We start from the raw sequence: 12,772 nt of genomic DNA on the forward strand, positions 1-12,772 counted from the left end.
GTTGATGTTTGGTCAATTGAACACATCCTTTGGATGACAGACGTAGCAAGAGAGAAAGGTACTGACACCAGTAGAAAGGTGGAGGTGGAGGGAGGGTGTTTGGCAGCGATGGTGAGAGGGTGCAGGAACTGTTTGGGTGCCAGGAAGGTGGCACTGTTTTTGGTCTCGTTGTTAAGGTGATAATCCAGGCCAGCCACGGGGGTGTGTGGACTAGGCAAGCTGTTGAAGCTGCAGCACGAACACAGATGCACTAAGACCCCGACACACACACACACACACACACACACACACACACACACACACACGTGGGTTACGCACAGTGACGTGTCGCCTGCGCCTCCGCTGCCGGTCCGTGATGTGACGGGAAGAAAAGAGAGACAATTCGGGACAAAAAGGATACTGCGTTTGCGGTAGGGACAGTGTTATTACCGTGGGTCTCTTTGCAAAAACACTGCACGCTAGCATTACTGTGCAAACCTCTCTAAAATAAATAAATAAATGAATGAATGAACAAATAAATAAATAACTGTATTAAAAATATATATATAAAATATCTTCCTCAAAGGAGCAGTGGGCGAATTGTTTCTCTGAAAATCTTGGCTGGATTTCTTCCTTTGCTTCGTCCTTTCTTTCTTTGTTTTTGATCATATGCATCCACCTCAAGCATCAGGCAGCACGGATGCAAGTGTTTCACTTCCTCGCCAGATGGCGACATGACAATAAATTTAAATTCCCCCTAGTCAAAAAAAGATTACCTTCGGGGTATCCTGGCAGCTCGGTTGGCTGAGCACACGCCACTTAACCACAGTGCCCTTGGTTCAAGTCCAGCCACCACATGCTGCCTCCCTAATCTATTCTACTGTGTCCCTTTAGCGGGAGTCATCAAACAAAGCAGCAATCCACAGACGTCCTAGAAAATGTGATTCTTATTAAGCAGACTCTTGAATGCACACAGCATTTGTCTGCGTGCTGATAAAGTTGGTAGCTATTAATTACTGGAAAATGGGAGTGAAGCTTAACTGTGAGGGGTATAAAGAAGTAAAAAGCCCCTATTACATAATCATATGCTGTAACATCTTAATAGCTACCCACATTATCTGCTTTGGTTAATAAACAGTTCCCCCAGCCTCCAGTTGTTCATTAGTTTTAAATGGATAATGCACTCACTGTGCGTCCATCACCGCTGTTGTCACCGGTATTGTGCAGAAATTAAGCTCCCTGTATTTTTAGGTTTCTGCTGCTTGCCTTCATAGCCTTTAATGAATGTTATTTCGCTATTTTTATTTCCCAGAAATGTGTTCTTGTGCTGTACCATATCGAACATTTTGGCATAGATTAGATACCAAGTAAATGCTGGGCCAATATTGTTGATACCGATACTTTTATCTGATAAAGGAAGCTTATGTAGAGTAGAGAGCAGTGCCTCAGTGTTTATGAGATTAATCATCATCAATTGAGAAATTCTTAACACATTTTAATAACCACTAAATCAGTGAGATTTTTAGTTTCCAAAATACTTAGTTAACACAATACACACCTTTCAGCTTTTCATTATTTAACACAAATCAGTGGCCATCATACTAAACTTGGAGGATAGAAAGAAAGTATCTATCCTGTCACACTAATATCGACCAAATACCAATACCAGTGTTGGTATCAATGCAATAAATATTTGCGTCGTTCACCTGCCTACCTTTTTTAGTGCGCTGCTCCTTGGCACTTCATCAGAAAATTATGAACAAGGCTCTGTGAAATATGTCATGGAAGTTAAGTATAGCAGTCAGTAAGCTCTACAAATCCCTTTGTAGCAGTTACCTGCTTTACAGACTTGCCTTTGAGCAGTACACACACTACAGCACTCCACAGCTGTGACCTTTACCGATTGCAAACACAAAAAAGGAATATATCCCTTAGATGGAAGTAAAAAACAAACAAAACAAAATTAAAAAGACTCTCGACGGAACATATAAAATCTGAAGTGAAAGTATCTTACATTGTGGGTCACTGAAATCAACAAAGACACACACAACGGCAATATAAACCAACCACACTGCACACAGGTAAGAACCTTGGCCAGTGCATTAAATCAGACTGGAGGCATACACTTCCTCTGAGAGTGGAGTATTGCTGTATTCCCAAAGGTTGTCACGCAGGCGGAGACTGCATGAGTGGAAGTAAAACAGACCGGTTTTATGGGGAACAGGCAGATTTTACTACTTCAGAGCAACTTATGAGATGCTGTGGCAGATTTATACAAACACTTGTAAATTATTATTACTATTTATGTAAAATCATTGAGATATTAAATACAAAAGAAAATTCTCAGATGGTAAAAATCTTATGTATACTGCTGCAAGGTCTTCTCGCTGATTGTTTCTGAGACTGTATAGCGTCTGAATTTTCTCAACTAATTAATTCATCTCATCCCTCTGCCCTCAGTCTGCCGATTTATATGGTATTAATATTGGTAATATTTTCTGTTGTCTTATGGTTATCCATAGCTTGTGCAGAATATTGGATGTACAGCACTGTGCAAAAATCTTGAGCCACCCCTCAGGAGCTGGATTTAATTGTAATTTTTATTTGTGCTCTTGACCAACAGTTCTCCAGGCTTTTTAAAGATCTGTTAAAGTTTTACTTTGGACATTGGTGGCCTTGGTGGCCTAAATCAAGAGATCAAGGTGAATTGTTAGCTACACCTATACCTTTTACCTAGTCACACATCTGAGTCACTCCTAGTTACCCAGGAGTGACTCAGATGTGTTTTATGGAAAAACATTTTGCCTTTTGCTCATTCTCTCTGAATTAAAGGCAGAGAATGGATAAAATACCAGCTTAGCATCTGGACTTTTTATAATCTTCCTTTAATTGCTCCTTTTCTGGCTCACACTTAGAAGCAAATGCTGTTGGTATTTCCTGTGACCCCAGTGTGCATGAGTGTGCCATTATTCTAAACTCTGACGTAACTGCTGTCAGAGCAGCTTTGCCAGCTTCCTCAGTACAAGGATGACAACTCCTGTGTGTACGGCACAATTGGGCCCTGCCAGACAAGGGACTGGTTGCAGTGCTTGCATGCACCAAACTCTGTTAAATTAGGAGTCTGATTGTATGGTATCATGTCTCCCTTGGATGTCTTAACTGCCTGTGATTAGAGTTTATGTGTTTGCTCCAGAGTCCAGTCACCCAGATGCTAAAATGTCCAAAATATCTTAAATGAAGCTGAGAAAATATTTTCATTTTGTTGTCAAGTCACTAAAGAGGTTACCTGCCTTTAGCCATATATATTTTTTAGCATGTTAAATCTGGAAACCAGTGGTTCTGTGGTAAATGACTCACAAAATCAGCTCTCATAGGGATGTCAATATGGCCTAATATCTTGCTCTGAACAGCCTGACAGAATGTGTTAGTCTGTCTGTCTGTTTGGAAAACCAACAGCACTGGTTGGCAGGTCCATCTCTCTGTCTGTTCTTGGAAAGATCACCATATTACACTGGTGGATATATGTGTAGGCTCGACTGCTTAGCGGGTCTGGTGTATTAGCAGGTGGATCTGGCTGTCTTTCTGTCTACTTGGCACTTCCATCGTACTGGCTTCAGAAGCTTACGCTCTGTGGGTAAACTGTCATCTTGTCTGCAACTTTGTTTTTTCGTATGTGCTTTGTGGAGTGTGATAGTTTGGCTTTCCATCAAGGGGATCTGGTTATTGTTTGTATGTGTGCGAGTGTGTGAATTGTTTTGTGTGCCAAAATACCAACTGTTCTGGTAACAAGCAAATTGATATATTAGAATAATATAAACTGAAGTTAGAGCCATCTGTTGGTTGGTCTGTCAGGGATTGGTAAAAAGAAATAATGCTTGATGAGAACAGTGGGCTGACAATTTGACCACAGCCTTAAAGTTCCTTGAGATGGGTTTAGTAACTTAAAAAAAATTAGATGAAAAGCTAGTATAGGGAGGGAAAAGACAAAAGAGAACAGACTTCAAAGTAATGCAGGCAAAAGCTTTCCTTTGTTTGAGGTGCTAATGTGGTAATACTTGTGTGTCTGGGCAGGCTAAGTGTGCTTTTTTAGGAGGCAAATATGAAAGACTAATGCTTTTTCAGGCATTTCAGATTATACTTCTCTAACATTTTCCTGTAATACTTAAAGTAAGCAGAGTGTAGCACAGCACCAAATCTTTCTTTAGCCTTACGTACAGGGGAATGTTCTGTATTCTGATATATATATATATATATATCAGAGCAAAATGCATCCTTCTATCTTCGGGGTTGTGTTTAATTCCAGGAGGCACAAATACATTTTTACTGTATCTTAAATCAGATTTTCTCTCACTTCAGCAAAAAAGCTGCCTAATACCTCTGCTATCTACAGTCCCTCTGGTAGCTCCAGCGTGATTGGAAACTTGGAAAAAAGACTGACAGCATAGCAGTTCTATTCCAAAACACGACAGCTATGAATGGAAAAGTGCCACCAAACTGCTCCGATGGATGTCTTTCATGAAAGAAGACTAACTCAGCAGCACAAGGGATGCTTCCAGCCTGCCTGTTGCAGATATGCACTACATTTCCACTGAGAATTTAAGCAAGTGAAATTTTGGATTTTAAAGGCTTTTTTATGCCATCAAGAAAATGTTAAAAAAATACACTGATGTGCAGACTGAGCTGCAGCAGCTTCATTATCAGACCCGCTAATCCCTTTCCTGTCACTGACCATATGGGACTGAAGCAGTAGACTGTTGTAAGAAACACTGTCAATATGGCTTCTCTTTACTGTATATTAATCATGTGAATTGGTTGGTTAAATAACTTGAATAAAGTGCCAGATGATTTTATGCAGATAATGGTTGCCTTACGTTTCCTGTTAGGTCACCATGAGGTTGCCAGGTTTTGTAGTGAAATATCTCTAGTAAATGTGGCACTGATATCCACATTAATAATATAATGTGATCGTGTGTTTAAATATTATTACAAGGGTGATGACTCCTGTGTGGACAACAGATTGTTTTATAGACACTGGAGGATTTCATGACACAACTTGTCCGCTGCACATCTTCCATGTGATCCACCTGAGTTTCGCTTTTAAGGTTTTGGGTAATTGCCATTAGACGATAATAGACAGACACTTTCATGTTTCCCTGTGGATAATATATTTGCTAATATGCACAGGGTCACATTTGATTTAGTTTTTTGGTTTAGGACAGAGGTATCAAACATAAAGCCAGGGGGCCAGAATTAGCCTGGCAAAGACTCCAATCGGGACCACTGGATGGCTCTGGAAAATGTGAAATGTGAAGGAGTGCATAGATTTCTAAACTTTTTATAGCTTTTCCCATCGATAATTACTACAGCAAAGTAATTATGTAATAGATAAACAATTAAATGACAGAAAGTTCCTGTTTTTCACTATCTAATATATATATATATATATATATATATATATATATATATATATATATAATTTTTTTTATCTGGGAGTTCACAGAAAAAAAGGTCATTTTCTTTGAAATAACAAAAATTTACAGGACCATAGGCACTGGACTACCAGAATCTTTCTGTAATTTTACACATTTTTCATGTAGTTTTGTTGCATGGAAAATGAGTTTGATATGCCCAGTGTAAAACAAAAATACTTGCGAAAGTTTTAAGTTGTACTGAAATGAGCACAGTTCAGATGTTCATCTAGGTTGTTGGTGTCATGGAATACACATTTATCCTAACAACCAGTGGTGCCTGGGGCTGACAAACTGGTCCCAGTCTGCCTGAGGCTTTAAACCTCTAAACCTGCATGGCATCATATGAACATGATCACTTGTAACATCTTAGCAGCAGGATAATGTTGGTCTTGAAGGACTGCTTCACAGAAGTGTTAGCCTGGCTCTACCAGCACTATTACAGCTACTACTAAAATGATATTGTATTTAATAATACAGGAATGTTCAACACTGGTTATTCTTATCTTTATTATTTGTCTTGCAGTCCAGATATGATGTTTCATCTCAGCAAGCTACAGGCCACTCCACTGTCTACCACGCAAGCCGCTTTCGACTGCTGGAGGAGAGAAACCGAGCTCTAAAGCTTGAAGTAACCACACTTCGCCAGGAGAAACAGCAGTATAAGAAAGTGGTATGCTTGCTACTTTATGAACCCCAGTTATGTCATTTTCCACAGACATAATTTTTGACACATAATTTCTACATTTGTCTGTCTCTTCTGACAGCGAACGCAGTCATATTTCAAATGATATATATTCTTTTGGCTTGGATATACCAGATGAAATATTACTAAAGGAGCACAGTAGGCTAGCATAATTCAGTGCAAAACAGATAGGCGGGTGGTTGGGTGTGTGTTGTAGATGCGAGTGCCAGTTTGCACTCTGCCTTCATGCATGTATTTGTGTAGTGAAGTCAAGTTAGTGAAGTTGTCTTTTGGAGGCCTCCACCAGGTGGTCCCAGATGGCAAGGTGTTTGAGCCGTTGTCTTGGCAACATGCCCATTAGCAGGAGCGCTGACACACTGACAGAGGGGAACTGACAGAGCGTAGTGGCTGCTGCTATGAGCGGCAATCGTTTGAAATCAGTTCGAGAGTGAAATCTGCAAGCTCCGTTCCTCCTTTGCAGCCTTTTAATTTTTTTATTTGAATGTGTTTTTCAAGTTAAAATAATAACATCAATTACATCATTTCATATTTGAAAATTTGCCACAACCTGCTGTTAAAGGTTGTGGCCACGATCGAATTGAGACATCTTCTAACAGTTCCTTCCAGACAAAAATTATTAAAGCTAGATACTGTACAAATGACAAAATAACCAAACTTTCTGTCTCCCATCAGTCTTTCTTCCACTGAGAAGTAACGTTATATGTAAAACTTTCTGATAAACTGCTCTCTCTATGTAAACAGAAAACCGTCAAAGCAAAACTTGTCTTTTATTTTTTTCCCCTCCCTAACATTCAAAGTAACCACAACATAAAGCAGTAATGTTGTGTAATTTTGTGTGTGCGTGCTATTTTTAAATACGGGAGATACTGTTAGGAGGCAATCCAGCTGGGTGCCTGACAATCTTTTTGGTGTTGCTGCTGATAGCTTCACTCACACAGTCAGCACTGCACCATGGTCATTCATGCAAAGACAGACTCAGCCATGGATCAAAGAGAAGCTCAGTAATGAGAGAGGGTTCATTCTTACACATTTCCTTAAGCAGATGCACTGTGGCCTTTGTCGGGGCATTAAAAGAAACCAAAAAGAGCCTATTTTTGGATAGCCCTTCCATCACTTGTCTTGTTGAGAATGCTGAAAACAATCTTATTTATTCATGTTTTTTATGAGCCACTCTTAATAACTTTGCAACTGGGCTAAAGGTAGAGAGTGATGGTCAAAAGATGCCTAATAACAAATTCCAATAAAACACACTTTGATGTAAGATGAGAACTGTTTCCTGGATTTTGAGGTCTGGCATCACACAGTTGCTGGAAATTTCTCAGCTGTGCATTCATGGCAAGAATCTACTCTTCCAACACATCCCAAAGGTGCTCTATTGTACTGAGATCTAAAGACTTTGGGTACAGTGAACTCACTGTAATGTTCAACCAACCAGTTTGAGATCATGTAAGCTTTGTGACATGGTGTGTTATCCCACTGGTAGTAGCCAAGATTGGTATACTGTGGTCACAATGGGATGGGCCATTGATACAAGGCAGGATGGATCCATGCTTTCATGTTATTTACCCTAGATTTTTACCCTACCATTGAAATGCTACAGCAACAATGACCAAGGAGGGGCACCTGGTGTGGTATTCTGCTGCTGAAGCCCTTCTGCTTGTAGGTTTGGTTTACAGATTTGTTCTGCATACCTTGGTTATAATGAGTGGTTATTTGAATTATTGTTTCCTTCCTGTCAGCTGGAAGCAGTCTGGCTTCTCTCCTAGCATCAACAAGGCATGTTCACCTGGAGAACTGCCTCACACTGGATATCTTCTCTTTTTCAGACCATTTTCTGTAAACCCAACAGATGCTTGTTTTTCAGAAATCTCAGTAGATCAGGAGTTTCTTACTTAAATTCTTTCTTCCCCATTCTGATGCTGGGTTTGAACTTGAATAGGTCATCTCGACCATGTCTGCATACCTAAATGCACTGAGTATATAATCACATATTCCCAAGGTAACAATAGTAGCATACAATTTACTTCAGATTATAATAAACTGAGAAAATATTTACTTTTTTTTTTTTTAACATTTTAAATTATTTTTATTTGGGCCAGCATAGCTTCATGGGTCTTTTTGGTGTGGAGTCAGTCTGTTACTACATGAAGACTCAGGACTAATAGGGAGAGCTTAAATGCTCATGTTGGGTCAGTATTAACTGGATGAGAAAAAGGAAACAGTTTGCTAACATGTTTGCCCCATGTCAATTTAAAAAGGTGCTAATATGTTATAGGGAGGTGTGAGACCAGGGTGCCAGGAAGTTATATAAGCTACTATTTCAAAGTTTTTCATTGAATCTTTGCTGTGATGCTGAAACTTAATTTCATTGCCTGCTTATTAGTTATATTCCCATGTGCCTGTTTTTTCTTGAATTTAATTTGTTATTTTGCTTCCTAAATGGCAAGAGGAAACACAGCGAAGATGGAAGAAGGAAAAAAAAGGCTTTTGACCTGTTGCCTGGAAACAATCTGTGATGGACAGTTGGAGAAAGGTTCCCTCGGTGAGGAATGACCTTCTGTCTGTTGTGTGGCTGCTGCTAAAAGGCCACAGCTGTCTCCCTGGACACCATCCCTATGGCAACAATTGTGTACTGCTAGCAGCTGGCCCACTAAGATGAGAGGCCTCACAATGATATGAGTTGTGCCGGTGCAAAGAGGAGCAACGGCTAATCAATAATCCTAAATGGCTGTGTTGCTTTACCTGACCCCACAATCTGTATCTTAAGTTCTTCCAATCAATGACACACGAATAAAACGAGGTTAACAATAGAACAGTATGCTGAAATTATCTTCACAACTCAGCAGGAATAACACTATCACCACCCACTTTCTAACACTGTTTTGACTCACAAGGTTGTTGTATCAGCTGACATTTAAAAAGATGTGCTTTACTCTTTCTCTCCAACTCAATTCATCCCAGGTGTGTTCTTTAAGATATTCCTGTATGACTACATTACCCCCCCCGGTTCATCCCCTTGCCTTTCTTACCTACGTAAAACTGCTGAGAGTTAAAGCAGAGCACACTGAGATTTACCCTGTAGGAGAAACAGTAGAAAGAGAACAACAAAACCAACAGGTCGCACCACATTGACCTCTAAAACCTGTGGGATGAGTTTTAATGATGAATTTAAACAGTTGTTTTAAAAATCTGTTATTCAACTTTAATGGCTATTTTCTGTAGCGTCGTTCACAGTGTCTTGAAAAAGATCTGATAATGGAGAGAGAACAGCTCAGTACAACGTAGACGCAAGCACAAACACACATACACACACCTCCTCAGTGTCCACACCCAGGCAGAGAGGTTGACTGACGCCACAGGCCTGGCCTGTGCAGCTTCATGTTTGTGCTAATCTAAGAAGATATGATGTAAATCAGGGCGGGCCGTGCCTGGCCACGATCGAATTGAGACATCTTCTGACAGTTCCTTCCAGACAAAATTTCAGATGAGTTGCTTTCTAGCTCATGACCTAATAATTTTTAAATGATAAAACCAGTGTCAGTTGATGTCAATGTCATGTCATTTCCCTATGGTGCCAAGAATACAACATAAATACAACATATACAAGAACAGATTCAAATAACCAGATACGAGCGAACACATTTGACCTTTGGTTCCAACCAAATGGCACTCTGTCTCTTATATAATATATACCTGCTATGAGCTATGGCTTTGAAAGTGTGACACTGACTAAAACACAGGAGGTGGAGCTGGAGGTGGCAGGGTTGAAGATGCAGGAGTGACCAGAAGGGACAGGATTAGAAATGAGGGCATCAGAGGGACAGCTCAGGCTGAGCAGTTTGGAGACAAAGTTTAAGAGGCAAGGCTGAGTTGGTTTGTGAGAGATTTCATCCATTAGTGACACAGGAAACTAAATTCTGCTGCATTAGAAGGAAAAAAATCACCTTAACTGGATTAAATCATTTTAGGGGTTAACATTGGCATACCCACATTCACACATGCACATCATAGAAGGTTTATGCCAGTATAACTATTACAACAATATAAGTAGTGCAGTTAAAGTCAAAATCTTTGAAACTATATCGCACTTGGAACGCTCATAAAATTGAAAAAACAAAGCAACATTAGTTTATATGATAAAACTTGTGACTTCAGACTTCTACATAATGCTACTTCCTTTTGCAGCTGCAGGAGTCATTCCCTGTTGGCCTTTAGAAAGAAAGCACGTTTTAGGCACTTTCATGTTGGCTTCATTTTTCAGACCTGGAATCCAGACCCATTTTTTATATACAGTCTGTGCATCTCAGCAGGCAACGTGTCAGCCCACGAATGTGGAGTAATGATCCTATGAAACATTCACTCTCTGCAGCCTAAAAACACCGCTGTGAAATATGTTTGGTATACTTGATTATGAATAAGCCATTGGTCATTGTGACAGGGTTGATACAATTGATTTTCAGCCATGATAGCTGTATTGATTACAGTGTTTCTCACAAAATATTAGTTATTGTATTATTTCTTTCTTTTTCTGCCACATTTTTGGCTAGAAGTTATTAAGAACTCGGGAAGTTGTGTAATAAGTTGTAAATTGTAAATTGGAAGATGTCAAACTATATCAGTTCTTTTATTTATTGTAGTTCATTAACAATGCAAATAGATAAATTCTCACTTGTTTGTAAATGATTAAACTCTTGCTAAAACCTCCGCAAGGTTTATAAGAATCTGTCAGTTGATCACAACGCACACAGCATTACTGCCTCTGGCTAAAGTTGGAAAAGTTGCCAGCATCAATAAGGGGGGGCAACATGTGCTGGGTGACTGGTCAGGTCAAACCCCTAGTGTGTGTAGCTGCCCTGAGCAGGGGCTCCCTCATCACAGACCAGATTGTTCTGGACATAGTTTAGGAGATATTTATAGACAGTGACGTTACAAGATAGGAATATTGGAAACATTGGGATGTCCGGTTGTTCTTGATTGCATCATTGTTCAGGTGCTTTTGTGTGCAGCTAGGATTCTCAGCGTCTTTGGTCAGCTTTTCCCATATGTAGCCACTGTGATGCCAGTCATTGGTTAGTGCCCATCTTGAAGCTTTTCAGATCTGCTTCCTTGGTGCTCTGAAGGGGCAAAGGGTGGGTGATCTGAGAAACAAAGGGACACTACACAGCATGCTCATAAAGCAGCTACTCAAAGCATAGCCTACTTTATAGCCCTCTTGGATTTTTAATGCGGAGGAAACTTTGCAACCAGTACACCAGTAAGAGTTGAAACTACAGACTAAGACCATAAACTCACCAGGAAAGCGTACACCAAGGACAACATTCAAGTGAGAAGTGGAGTAGTTTTCTCATAGACTTTATGCAATCAGAGGTATTTTGCAACCGTAAAGTTGTCCCCCACTGGCAATTAGAAAGGAAGAAAGGAATTACACATTGGTATCACTTCTCCAGAAGATTTTTATATACATATAACCTGTGACCATAAGAGTGCAGAGCACCACTTAAAGACACAGTGAGACATAAATCCTACTAGAATACTGTAAAAACAAACAATAAAACTCTTGTAATATAATGTATAAATATTATACACAGGCTTCTGCACAGCCATAACTACAAAACCTGCCAGCTAACGCTACGCCTCATTTATTAATGCCATAAACGTTTATTAGATGTGTATCTTAGTAGAAAAGGCGAAATGAGAAAAAGCAGCATCAGTCAAGACCTTGTTAAATTAGTGCCACGACTTAAGACGTGAAATTGGGAGAAGCAGAGATGAGGGCGGGTCTATTTGGTTGTTCATATTCCAATTGCCAGTGACACCTTTCCTCTGTGGACTCCTGATGTAACCGAAGGCTGTAGCGGTGTTGATTTTTATTCAACAGAGTGGAATTGTGCAGCTCGCCGCAAACACATGCAGGTCCAGGGAGAACGGGGGGAGAGAACGCAGGAGAGAAAAGGAGAAAATGATGGAGGAAGGTTGTTAAGAAGGAGGGTCTTTGGGGGTGGGGTGAGAGAGTGAGAGGAACGGGAGGCTAGGAAAGAGAGTGTGTGGAGAGGGGGCGGAGGAAAGAGAGTAAAAGAGAGAGAGAGAGGCCCCAGAGCTGCTACTGATGCTGCTGCTGCCGCTGCTGCAGCCGTTTGACAATTCCCCACCCATACAGAGCGCGGAAGAAGGGAGGAGATCAGAGCAAGGATGAAGAAGGAGTAAGCGACACCTCAGTAAAGATGCTCCTGTGCTAAGCCGGCGCGAACGGTAAATACAAAGCCTTTATCACCACTCTGCTTCCTCTTCAGTGCTGCTGTTTGTCTCCGCATCACCGGCTCGAGTGTGTTTGTGTCTGATTTGGCTCTGTTGAGTTCTATATATAGTGCTCAGGGTTAGCTTAGCCAAGCAGCTGGGGAAAACCTGTCTGTGCAGTGGCTGCAGGAGGAGACAGATGTGCACAGGGAGACGGAGAGGAGGATTTGTACATTTTGTCTCTTTTGGGATGTAATGAGAAGAAAGCAACAACCAGCTTCCCGGTTTCCTGGCTGAGGCAGAGCCACCTGTTTGGAGATGTGTGGGTGTGTATGGAGGGGTGAGGGGTGGGGTTACAGTGTATGGTCTAATTGTGTGCTTAGTG

General features: G+C 40.6%; 1 protein-coding gene across 6 annotated transcripts in view; it reads left to right on the top strand.

Annotated features, from left to right (window-relative positions):
* Positions 1-12,772, top strand: part of rimbp2a (RIMS binding protein 2a) — a 69,114-nt gene that overhangs the window by 5,627 nt on the left and 50,715 nt on the right. For 5 of the 6 annotated variants that reach the window (XM_084935014.1, XM_084935018.1, XM_084935019.1 and 2 more), the window contains exon 3: positions 5,974-6,120. In XM_084935014.1, coding sequence (XP_084791140.1) covers positions 5,974-6,120 — 147 coding nt within the window. Of the gene's footprint in view, positions 1-5,973; positions 6,121-12,373; positions 12,403-12,772 lie in introns of those variants that run through there. The other variant, XM_084935020.1, reaches the window with a different exon arrangement.

Source organism: Perissodus microlepis, chromosome 7 (genome assembly GCF_051167445.1).
Source record: "Perissodus microlepis isolate ML-2025 ecotype Zambia chromosome 7, ASM5116744v1, whole genome shotgun sequence".
NCBI classification, from domain to species: domain Eukaryota; kingdom Metazoa; phylum Chordata; class Actinopteri; order Cichliformes; family Cichlidae; genus Perissodus; species Perissodus microlepis.